Below are 12,578 nucleotides of genomic sequence, written 5' to 3'. Positions count from 1 at the left end.
AGAATTTCATTTTTCTTCCTTTTAATCTCCAGAATGCCTCTTTCTTTTCTCTCCTTTGTCCAGATACTAACTGTAACTCAGACCTTACCCAGATGCCTCCAGCTTTGATCAAAAGTCCTGCTGACGGGCATCCTGGGGACTCTTTCGGGACAGACATTCTTTTTGCTTAGTGTTTTCTCTACTTAACAAGTCCAGCCCTTGGCCTCTCCCCTCCCCACCCAGGGAGGGGAACTGGGTGCCTCTCCTGTTAACTGGAAGGAATTGGGCGTTGCTGGGCACCAAGCCAGGAACTTGAACTCTGTTGAGGAATGGGATCTGGGCAGCAGCGGAGTCTCAGAGCAGGCCTGGTAGCCGGCTTACAGGGAGGCTGGCTACCTGGGGGAGAGTCTTCGGCTCCGGACAACAGGCAGTTTGTTCAGTTCTTCCTGCCCCAATTCCTCTCCTGCTGTTGTTCACCGTATCCCTGAGCCCCTTGGTAACTCGACCTCTCACCAAATTTTGCAATTTGCGGTTGACTTGGAAACCTCAGGCTCTACCTCCTTTCTTCAGAGCTGCATTTCCCTGCAGCAAGTTAAAAGCCAACAAAGAGGATCAAGTTTCCTTCACTCCTTTCCTTTCAGGCTCCTGGGGCTGAACTCTTTGGATCTCCACACCAGAAAAGCTCCATCTCATCCTATCACCATTTTAAATGTTTCCCCAGCATTCTGATTTTCAGTTGATTTCTGACCTAGAAGCTGACAAAGGAGCCAAACACTCTCAGAAACACTCATCATAGTCCTCTTATGCTCGGCCCTGCCTGCCTTCATAGGGGGGTAGCCCCTGGTTTCTCGGTCTTAACAGGGACGGATTTGGGTGGTGGGTTACTGTTTTGCTCCACATCATGACATCTTTCTTCTGCTGATTTTCTGTCCTCTTTTGTTTTTCTTTGTCTTCTGTCCTCTGCCCCTCTCTCCGTGGAATTTTCTCTTTTCTTCCCTCCTGACGATGTTTTATTTTTTCTAGTCAGCCCGCCCCTTCCTCCCTCTCCTGGAAACTTCTTTGTTCCAGGGTTTCACTAGGAGGTTTTGTGAATCACTAAAGAGTTTCTAGATCGCTAATCCAGGGATAAGGGCAGTTTGTTTCTGTTCAGGGTTAGATTCCTGGTCCAGCCTACTTCTTAACAGCACGCGGAGTCTTCATCCTCCTGCTGCTGTTTCAACGCTGCTTCGTTAATCCGTAACAATTACCCATCCTCTTCCCAGACTAGGAGGCACCCTCTCTCAGTCCTCAACTGTTTAGATTTCTCAGACAGATGGCTGCTCTAAAAATGACAGATAAAATCTGAGGTACAATAAAGTTATTATGCAAACCTTTTCCGTGACAGTCCTCTGTCTGTTCACGTTAGCTGTTATTTTATGGAAGGAGCGCTAGAATTTAGAGTAAAAGAAAGTTCTAGTTTTGCTACCTATTGGCTGTGCAAGTCACTTACCTCCTCTGGGGTCTTAGTGTCCTCACTGGTAAAATAGGAACATTTCATGGGAGTGTTGTGTAGAGGAACGAACAAGCAAGAAAGCACTTTGCACACTATTGAGACGGTAGGGTGAATGAGCTGGGATGTGGTCCTGATTCCTCTTTAAATCCTTCAAAGGTAAAGGGTCATTAAACACTGATATTTGTTTTGGTCAGTCTATTTTAGGTAGGTCTGAGGGAAGGCTACAAGCCAGAAAAGGAATAGAGATCCTCGTGGTAACATCTGGCTAAAATCCAGGGTATAAACTGTAGGGTTTCTTGAACACTGAGGGTCCTGAGGAATTTGGATTGTGCTGGAGTTAGGAAGCCATCTAAGCTACTGTGGCCCCAGGGAGGTGCTTTGGGAAGTGGAATCACCGCAGGCAGGTCCAGCATTCACTTCCCAGGCAAGCATAAAGCCTGTTTGAAAAAAGAGTGTGTGTGTGAGCCAGACCCAAAGCTGCCTGGGCCGTTTCAGACTGGTACCACCTCCTCTGGCTGTGTCTGAGGCCATCCAGAGGCCAGAGTCCAGACAAACTAGAAAGTGAAGACAGAACTGCAGCTTGGGACTTTGTGCAGACGTGTTGGTAGCGCAGAAGGCAGGAGGGAAGCAGGGAAGGCGGGGAGGAGGGCGCTGGGCGCTGAGGCCCCACCTTTCATTCCAGCGAACTGCGCCAGCAGAGCAGCAATGAGTCACAGGCGCGGGTGCTCGGATTCCCATAGGTGAGGGACTGACTCCTCTCCCCGGAAAGCGCAGGGCTTTCCTCGTGGAGTGGCCTCAGCAGGGTGCTGGAGCGCTTGGTCTGCCCGGCCTGGTCTCCGGGGCCGGGACTGGGTTTCCCTCATGTATGGTAAGAGCCCTGCGCGTGCTGCGCTTTTTCTCCTGGGCGTACAGCTCACAGGTAAGAGCTGGCGGGCTCCTCTGAGCATTTCCCCCTTCGCTGCCTTTGACCCTATAAAGCTAATTGTCTAAGAAGCTGCAGGAGTCATTTTTTGAAGCCTGAGCCACAGTTGCATTTCGTTATAGTTTTGACTTTAATGAAATTGAAGTGGTGGGCTGTTTGGGGGGAACTGCTTTTGGACAAACAGGTTTAGGTGTGTTCCGGCTGCCAGTGAGTCGGGCACAGAGAGGGCTTTCTAATCTCAGGTTACACACCATTTTTTTTGTGGCTGCTCTCATCCTCCCACGGCAGGCAGGACTGGGCACTTGGATTTCTGTGTGTGGGTCTTGTCTGGGACTTTCGGCAGCACTGGGAAAGCTAGGACTGTTAAGGAGAGAGACCCACTGTGGTTTTGAAACTTTCCCAACATGCACATTCTATATGTAAATATCATGGTCAAAAAATGCCATGTGGTATAAAGGTTCCGGCAGTACAGGCAAGCTGAGCTCTCTGAGACTGATGAATAGTTTCTGCAGAAGACTAGAAACAGTACAAAATTCACATAACAAGAACCTTTTCTGGAACACTCACCTGCTAGGGGACCATTATACACATAATACATAATGCTTATCTGAATATGTGTCTAATTCATGTTCTGATTAGTTTTGATTTTTTGTTTCTGCTTTCAATTTTATTTGCTGACTTTTGTAGTTTGTTACAGCAGTTTTGAAGTGGGTACCTTGAGGCTAGGGTATCATGCATCGGAGAGAGTGAGGGCATTAAGTAAAGGCTCACTGTGTGGTATTAAGGCATGGGAGGGTCAAAGTTGCATGACTTAGGTGTAGGTAGACTCTGGGTGAAGTGAGTTTGAGTAAGAGCTGGGGCATCACAGTTCTGTTAAATGCCCTACTCAGAACTTTATTTTAGTAGTGTCAGCGGAAATTCTTTTAATACACATCTTCTGTTAACCTTTCTTTCCTCATTTTTTATTGTAGTTTTTTGGCCATTAGCAGCTGTGGAAATTTACACCCCCCGTGTGCTGGAGGCTGTCAATGGAACAGATGTTCGGTTAAAATGCACTTTCTCCAGCTTTGCTCCTGTGGGCGACGCTCTAACAGTGACCTGGAATTTCCGTCCTCAAGATGGGGGGCCTGAGCAGTTTGTAAGTAGGGGGCTCTCGGTTAGGAAAATAAGCCTGCCCATTTCTCCTTGCCCTTGTATTTCTCTTAGCAGCAAGCACAGGGTAGAGCTGGGAAACAATTCTTGGGAAAGAGACGGTCAGAACTGAGAAGCCAGTGAAGGGGAAAGCAAGAGGTCCTTGCAGGAGAGCTGCAGACAGGGCAGTCAGGCTTGCTGGTGTTTCTCTTATGCTCCTGCCATCTCAGCCTCCCTGCCCAGGTACCGAATAAGCCCTTCGGCGTTTCTCCTCTCTAGGTTTTCTACTATCACTTGGATCCCTTCAAACCCATGAGTGGGCGTTTCAAGGACCGGGTGGTCTGGGATGGGAACCCTGAGAGGTACGATGCCTCCATCCTCCTCTGGAAGCTGCAGTTTGATGACAATGGGACGTACACCTGCCAGGTGAAGAACCCACCTGATGTTGATGGGCTGATAGGGGAGATCCGGCTCAGCGTTGTGCACACTGGTAGGTGATGCAGAGAAAAATGGTTTTAGAAAGTGAGAGCTTGTAGAAAAGAGAGGGGGAATCTTCAGTGATGACTGAAAGAGTAGAGAGAAGGACCAACCCTTCAGATCTGGAGGTTACAGAGAGAGAGCGAAGAGTCCTGGGGTAAAAAGAGAAAGGCTTTGTTTGGCTGTGGAAAGAAATGGAAAATAAAGCAAAGGGAGGCAGGGAATCTGTTACAAAAATGGCATTGAGATCGTGAAAGGGAGAGGAAGCAACTCTCCGATAAAAGGCTAACAGTAGGTCCATTCATTCACTCACTCATTTATTTACAAAACACTGTTGAGTACCTACTTCTCTGTCAGGCACTGTCCAAAGTACTATCTCATTTAATCCTCACACCCACACTCAGATTCCAGTCCTGGTAGCTATTGTTTACTGAGCACTTCCCCTGTGCCAGGGGCTTTGTGTATCACATTTAATCTTTACATATCCTATCAGTTTATTGTGTTTAGTGCTCCTCCCCTCATTTTACTAATGAGGAAACTGATGCTCATAGAGGTTAAGTCACTTGACCAAAGTCATTTAGCTGATAAATGGAGTCACTCAGAACTCAAACCCAAGCATCTCTGTCTCCAAAACTGTGCTCCAAACCAATGCATTGTATTGCCTGCAGTCCTAAAAGGGCAGCCTGGAGAACTGCCAGATAACAAACAGAGAAGACCATAAAACTCAGGAGTTGTAAATTTGAGTTTGAGTCACTGCTATTGTTTACCAGCTGTAAATCATTTTTTCTTCTCTTGTAAAGTGAGAATAATATAGCAAGGATTATGGTGAAGATAAAATAAAGCAATAAATGTAAAAATTCCCCAAACTCTGAATTGTACTGAAAATTATAATAGCTACCATATACTGAATGTTTTGTGTGGGCACAGCATGGAGCAATTTACAGAAGGAATTTTATTTTTTATAAGAACTCAAGAAATGAATATTTTAATCTCTATTTTACACATCAAGGAAACTGAGGCTCAGAGAAGTTAATTACCCCAAATCACACAGGAGCTGGTATTTTAACCTGTCTCTGGTGTATGCTCTTAACCAACACACTATTACTACCCAAAATGTAAGCCTATAAAAGGGCATGACTTCCTTCTTTCATTCCTAGTACCATCCTTCAAAATCCTATCAACAGAGAGCTGTGTGACCTTAGGGAAGTCATTTTATTATTGAAAGAAGTAATGTAATATCTTTGGACCTCAGTTTCTTCAAAGCAAAATGAACAGGTTAGATAAGAACACATGGTTCCTAACCATGCTAGGATCGCTACTCTTTGAGAATCTAATGATTCTCGCTTACCACAAACAATGCACACACAGTGTGACATGGATTCTGTGGGCTTGTGTCCACCCCCCACCTGCAACAGTCCTTCACAGACTCTAGGCCGGGAACCCCTTGGCTAGATATTCTCTAACGTCTTTTCTGACTCCGAGGGTTTGTTGAAATTTAAATCAGAAATCAAGCTAAAAAACAAGAGACCCAGGCTTCCCAGACTCTCGTGTGGTTTTAGGGACCCTTCCCTCTGGGTTCCCTCTTGGATTATTTCTTTACTAGGCTATAGTTTCTGATTTACTTGCCTTTCTTTCCAGTGGGCATGAGTTCCTTGAAAGTAATGTCTTTTTTGGATTTGTACTTCCACTGAGGTGCCCGGAACATAATAGGCCCTTAATAAACCTGGATAAAAGACTGAATGAATGACAGAGCTGAGAAGGATACAGGGAGAGATACTTTGGACACTGGATTTGATTAGGTCAGGAATAACCTTACCCCACTGGGCAGTTCAACCGGCCCAGTGGTTCTCAAAATTTTAGCATGCATCAGAATCACCTGGAGGACAAGTTAAAACAGATTGCTGGGCCCCACCTGTAATTCAGTAGGTCTGGGGTGGGGCCGGATAAAACTCTGGTTAATAAGGTAGGAGAGAGGAAGATTCCATTTAAGGATGAAAATACATCCCTCTTTTATCTTTGGATTTCATCATAGTCCTCCTCTTTTCAGAATCCTAACTTGATCTTTTCTCTTTCCAGTACGCTTCTCTGAGATCCACTTCCTGGCTCTGGCCATTGGCTCCGCCTGTGCACTGATGGTCATAATAGTAATCGCGGTGGTCCTCTTCCAGCATTTCCGAAAAAAGCAATGGGCTGAAAGAGCTCATAAAGTGGTGGAGATAAAATCGTAAGGCTGGGCAGTTCTGGGAAAGTCTTCTAACACCGTTTTATGACAACTTTTGGTATTTTACAATGGGGCTAAATAATTGTTGAACAGATGTTCTTCCTTGTGAGTAAATCTTCTATAAAAGAATTCAAATTCACAAGCGAGATAAATAAGAGAGTGAATTAGTAGCTTTAGTTTCTTAATTTTACAGAAGATTTCATTATAGGCTTTCTTTACTATGTAGGATTTGACAGTACAAGAATTTGTTTATGTAACGCTTTCCTAGGACATTCCTTACTTTTACTGCAAAGCACACATTTTTAAGAACTACTGGGCTGTCAGCAGGGGCTCTATGAATCAGTGCCTAGGAAAGTCAGCTGTGCTAATAAAAGGTGCTCAATAATTTTTTTCATTGAGATAAAATTTATATAACATAGCATAAAATTCATTATTTAATGTTCACAAAGTTGTGTAATCATCACCCCTGATTCCAGAGAGAAACTCCATACCCTGTAGCCATCACTCCCTATTTTCCTCTCCCACCTGCCCCTGACAAGTACTAACCTGCTTTTGGTCTCTGTGGATTTACCTATTTTGGACATTTCATATAAAGAGAATCATACAATATGTGACATTTAATGACTTTGTATAATGCTTTCAAAGTTCATCCATGTTATAGTACTTCATTCCTTTCTATGGCTGCATAATATTCCATCGACTGTGTATACCACATTTTGTTTATCCATTCAGTTGATGGACACTGAAGTTTTCCCCATTTTTTTGGCTATTATTATTAATGCTACTATGAACATTCATTACACATTTTTGTGTGGGCATATGTTTTCAATTCTCCTGGGTATACATTTAGAAATGGAGTTACTAGGATATATAGTAACTCTATGTTTACCTTCTTGAAGAATTGCCAGACTATTTTCCAAAACAGCTGCACCATTTTGTATTCCCATCAGCAATGTATGAGGGTTCCAGTTTGCCTACATCCTCGACAGCACTTGTATTGTCTGTCCTTTTGATTATAGTTACCCAGTGGGTGTGAAGTGGTAACTCACTGAAGTTTTGATTTGCATTTTCCTAGTGGCTAATGATGCTGAGCATCCTTCCATGTGCTTATTGGTTATGTATCTAATTTGGAGACAGCTATTCAAACATTTTGTCCATTTTAAAATTAGGTTGTCTTTCTATTGTTTAGTTTAAAAAATTCTTTATATATTTTGGAGTATACAAAAGTGCCATATTAGATACAAGATTTGCAATTATTTTCTCCCATTCTGTGAGTTACCTTTCCACTATCTTCATAGTGTCCTTTGAAGCACAAAAGTTTTCATTTCGATGAAGTCTAATTTATTTTTCTTTTGTTGCTTATGTTGTTGGTGTCATATCTAAAAAAACCATCTCTAATCCAAGGTCAAAAGGATTTATGCCTATGTTTATTTCTAAGAGTTTTACATTTTAGTTCCTACATTTAGGTCTTTGACTCATTTTGAATCAATTCTTGTATATAGTGTGAGGTGGGAGTCCACATTTATTCTTTCCAGTTGTAATTTTTCAGCTATCCCAGCACCATTTGTTTCCTTTCCTCAAGAAATATTTACTATAGCAAATAGAACTGATTTTAAGGAGCCCAATGAACGCAACTCTGACCTGGTTTTAATAGAATAAAATCAATAAAGATGACTTCTAGATCAATACAATACTGTCTTTTTTGAGTAAGGAGTAGAAATTAGAGGCAGAATACTGATCGTAAACTAAGATGTCTGCTTTAAACATCTGGAGTTCCCAAGTTATATTCTCTTCTAGAAATATTCTGAATAGCGTCTAAGTTCATATACCCAGGGTCATATGGAGGAATGAGTCTTGTTAGTTAGACAGCACAAGTGGCTTAGCTTTTTGTAAGCTTAGATTTACTCCCAAGTGCATATGATTCCAAAAATTTGTGGGAAAATATCTCACTTGAAGCTTTGTAGGATTTGCCTCGCTTGCTTCTTATCTTGTTCCCCTAACACTGGTCTCTGCTTCTTTGTTACAGAAAAGAAGAGGAAAGTCTCAACCAAGAAAAAAAGGCCTCTGTTTATTTAGAAGACACAGACTAACATTCTTAGATGGTAAGGTTCACAAATGGGTTGATTCCTTTCCTTAGCTTTCTTGTATGGCCCATCTCTAATGTGGCTCTCCCAGGTTATTTGTTAGGTGTTTCCTGTATGAAAACAGAGAAGCTGGGGCAGAGAGATAAAAATCATCTGTTACGGATGGCTTCCCCTTTGAGTGTATTATGTGCAAAGGATTAGAAAGCTAGACCCTACTACCATTACAGCTGAGAGAATTCTAGGATTATTTGAGGGTTTGGGGTTACATTTACCACCACTAAGGATAATAAATTAACTTTCAACCTGTAAATAAATACTTTTCTGTAATGAAAGAATTAACACCTGCTTGTTTTCTTTTGTTCCATTGTAAACTAATGGCATTAAGAGAGTGACTCAATAGACACAAATGACATTTTGACAGGAGAACTTCTGTATAATATTTGGAATTGATTTCAACTCCTCTCATTTTGGGTTATTGGGACTATGAATCCAATTTGAGTGGTGCATAATTTTGTTTTTCCAGTTTTTAGGTTTATTAGGCTTAAAGGATAGGATGACTTATTTTTCATATGATCAGAATTTCTTCCATTCTCTGAAGTCCACTATTATTATTTGGAAAAAAAAAAGTCACATTTTTATAGCCTTAAGCCCCAGAGATTTATAAAATAGAATATGGAGAAAAATGATTCTATTGTAAACCTAGGAAACCAAATTTGGTATCAGAGAGATTTTTACCAACGGCTATTATTAAAATCCAGCAGATATTCTAATAAGTCAGGTTCATGGAAAATAAAGATGGGGGCTGTTTAAGAGTAAAAGAAATTTAAGGAAGTAACACAGTCAAGTGCAATGTGTGATCCTTGACTGGATGGATACTAGTTTGAACAAGCTAGTTGTAAAAAGATTTGGGGGGACAATTAGGAAAGTCTTCATATGAAAAATTTCAATATGAATAATATTAGGGAATATTGTTAGTTTTTATTAGGTATAGTAAGGGTATTGGGGTTAAGCAGGAAGTTGTCCCGACTTAAATGCATATTGGAGTATTGAGGGGTAAAATATCAATAATTTGTTTTAAAAACTTGAGCCCCTCCCCCAATATATATTTATAGCAAGTAAAGCAAAAATTGCTTTAAAATTAAGTGTTAGTGAGCTCTATACACTGTCTTCTCTACTTTTCTGTATATTTGATTTTGTTTATAATAAAGGGGTGCGGGGAGGAGAGAGACAGAAGGAATGTATGTATGTGAGTAAACTATGGGTCATCCAAGTGTCATGCAAGGCAGAGACTATGAATTAAGAACACTGACCCTGAGAACTGTGTAATAAGGATCAGGAAACTTCTTTTAAAAGTTAAATTAGAGGAGAACAAATACATTTAAGGATATTTTTCTTCACTATGGAGAATAAATCTAATAATATATATGTAATTCATAATGCCATATTGCACTCTTCCCAAATACATTATCCATTTAAACTTTTGTTTTGTATTTCAGAAAGCTGAAGATTTCCAAGAACAAGAACCCTAAGATAAGTGAAGCTAATGGAAGCTTTACTTTGGCTTTTCCAGTTGTGACCCGTCTTCCAGCCAGCTCAGCAGTATATAACCACCTAGACAAGCAACACTCCTCTGGAGCCAGCATAGGGCCCTTCTTGAGCAGATACCACCAGATCCATATACAGCCCTGTTACTAAGGTTCTGTTTAATTTCAGAGTGCAAATATTTTTCAAATGCTCATTAGTTTTTGTATACTAAGCAGCTACATTTTTGCCCTTAAATACTCCTTGTGGATTATGGCTTATATACACATATATTGGCATCAAATGGGATAAAAGCCAATTTGTCAGAACATTTCCTTTAATATATTAATTTCTTAGGGCAGCATTCTTGTTACTAAAATTAATGTGTTTCCTTCTCACACTCTCAATTAAAAGGTGAGCTAATTCTCCCAGCTGTTTTTGATTGATTAACAGAACATCCTAAATTCAAACTGTTAAAGAACAGTTTGATTTTTATGGCTCTCCTTAAGTATGGGACACATCTTGTTTAATTGAATTTTTTTCAATGTCCTAGATGGTAGGTTTTTGGGTTTTTTTTTTTTTTTTTGTCTTTGTTTTTTGTTTTTGGTCAAGTGATCCAAGGTTTATGACAGCACAAGTCTACACCTGAATAATAGGGAAGGGTACATAAATGTTAATAGACTGACAAATATCGTCTCAAGATGAATTGCTTGTTACCTTTTTTCTGTACTGTGAAAGGCAATCAATAGCACAGATCTTTCATGAGCAGTGAATGACTGTTTAGCTTATTATGTTTTTTCCCCCAATTCAGTTATCTATAACAACAGAGCAAAGTCAGTGCTCATTTGTAGACTGGAATAATTAAGCAGTTAAAATGAAGGATTCTGAAATAGTAATATATTACAATTAAAAAATTTAGGGCTGGTGAAAAAAATCAACCCCAAATGATGATAATTTTGTATAGTGTTATACAAAGCTCTGAGAATTGCAAGATATTATTTAAATTTTCCTTCCCTTCCCTTCCCTTCCCTGCCCTGCCCTTCCCTGCCCTTCCCTTCCCTGCCCTTCCCTGCCCTGCCCTTCCCTGCCCTGCCCTTCCCTGCCCTTCCCTTCCCTTGCCCTTCCCTTCCCTTCCCTTGCCCTTCCCTTCCCTTGCCCTTCCCTTCCCTTGCCCTTCCCTTCCCTTGCCCTTCTCTTTCCCTTGCCCTTCTCTTTCCCTTTTTCTTTTCTTTTTTTTTTGTCTTAACTCACTTGCTTGTTTCAGGGGAGGAAGGATTTGGTATGGCGACAAAGAAATACCAAAACTAACAGAATGAAACCAACTTTATTCTTTTTGTCCCTTACACAGGTAGATAAAAGAAATTTTATAAGTGGATTACAGAAAGAAGAGTGCTTTTAAAAAAGTATCTAGTTTCCCAGTGTCTTTCCAAATTAATGCTACAGGAGCATTTATTCAAAGAACTGAAAACATCTAAAAGTTTAGGCACTCCCTCCCCCCAAATCTTTACAGCTTGATATTTTCAGCTTTCACCAACTGGGCTGAAGATGTTATTTCTTTTAACAAACTGGAATTTCCAAATAGGTTTTCTGTATTTAAAGCTGCTGAACTTTGATATTTTTCCCAATACTTAAAAAAAACTGGTATAACTTACATATGAACCCTGATTCTGAAATACATTTTATACTTATCTCATTTTGCCTTTTATACGATTTAAAAAGTAAAGTTTCAACACACAGTTTTGAAACTAAAAATTAGATTCAAGTCTATATTACCTTTCATTCACATTTTCTATTTTTCTCTATAATTCAGCCTTTGAAAAGACTGTAACTGGATATTTCTTCAAACAGCCTGGATGATGTTCCATAATTGTAAAGAAGTAGTTTTAAACTCAAGGAAAGTCTTTCCAGCAAAACTTGTAGCTTGTGTCTTGGCTAAATACTCGAGGGTTAATACAGCCCTGCTGTTCAGTGTCTTCTTAAAGAGAACTTTTGTATTGTAATTTATTTTTTATTGTGTCTTAAACACTTATGTAAATAACCTTCAGTAATAAAGAATTACCAATTATATAATTTGCTTATATGCAAATCTAAATATTTTACATAGCAAGTAACAGAAACAGATGGGAATATATTTGATCTTTACTGAAAAATTTTCTTGGAGGCAGCTTGGACGTCACTAATGGATAGAATTGGTTTCTCCTGTATAAATACATCTATATGGATTTCCACAATAACTGGGAATTGGGCAAAACGAACTAGTTTGCATACTCTTCATAAGGAAAAGTATCACCTATTTCATTTGATACTCTTGCACTACCTTCTTAATAATAAAAACTACTAGCTTTCAAGTCTAGTAAAGGAATGGGCATTGAAAAATTAAGTTATTAACTTGCCCAAAGCTGAAGTATACTTTTGTTCCTCTTCTGCTTTCATTACATATGGGTAGATTGCAAGAGAATAGGCTGACTAACGAATTAGGATACCAATCCAACTCTTTTTTAGAAGGATGTGATACCATCTCTTCATTACACTTCAAGCACTGTGAAAACATTTTCTTATCTTTTCCAACCAAAAGAGACATAAATCTCAGTTTCTTTTTGTAATGATTTCACCATTGCCACTGTCAACAGCAGTTTAGTAAACACTCAGTTTTGGTAGGTACTGAGTTGGATGCTACACATACAAAACAAAACAAAACAAAACAAAACAAAACAAAACAAAACATAGTATGAACCAAACAGTCTTGAGGCA

At 40.1% G+C, this 12,578-nt stretch overlaps 2 protein-coding genes across 2 annotated transcripts in view; one reads left to right on the top strand and one right to left on the bottom strand.

The window, feature by feature from the left end:
- Positions 1-12,578, bottom strand: part of LOC105090174 (T-cell surface glycoprotein CD3 epsilon chain) — a 43,062-nt gene that overhangs the window by 30,105 nt on the left and 379 nt on the right. The window lies entirely within an intron of this gene.
- MPZL2 (myelin protein zero like 2) lies at positions 2,086-11,897 on the top strand. The gene is made up of 6 exons (XM_010981384.3): positions 2,086-2,390; positions 3,365-3,531; positions 3,804-4,014; positions 6,078-6,225; positions 8,249-8,324; positions 9,803-11,897. The coding sequence occupies exons 1-5, from the start codon at positions 2,333-2,335 to the stop codon at positions 8,310-8,312; spliced, it is 648 nt and encodes a 215-aa protein (XP_010979686.1). The 5' UTR covers positions 2,086-2,332; the 3' UTR covers positions 8,313-8,324; positions 9,803-11,897.

This window comes from Camelus dromedarius, chromosome 34, assembly GCF_036321535.1.
Source record: "Camelus dromedarius isolate mCamDro1 chromosome 34, mCamDro1.pat, whole genome shotgun sequence".
In the NCBI taxonomy this organism is placed as follows: domain Eukaryota; kingdom Metazoa; phylum Chordata; class Mammalia; order Artiodactyla; family Camelidae; genus Camelus; species Camelus dromedarius.
The sequence above is the reverse complement of the archived record's forward strand: the minus strand, read 5'-3'. Positions and strand labels throughout refer to the sequence as shown.

Bases quoted from the DNA above. Each gene is read 5' to 3' on its own strand.
- MPZL2 (XM_010981384.3), top strand. From the start codon at position 2,333: ATGTATGGTAAGAGCCCTGCGCGTGCTGCGCTTTTTCTCCTGGGCGTA. The intron at 2,391-3,364 runs GTAAGAGCTGGC...TTTTTATTGTAG, and splicing joins CCTGGGCGTACAGCTCACAG to TTTTTTGGCCATTAGCAGCT. The intron at 4,015-6,077 runs GTAGGTGATGCA...TTCTCTTTCCAG, and splicing joins GCTCAGCGTTGTGCACACTG to TACGCTTCTCTGAGATCCAC.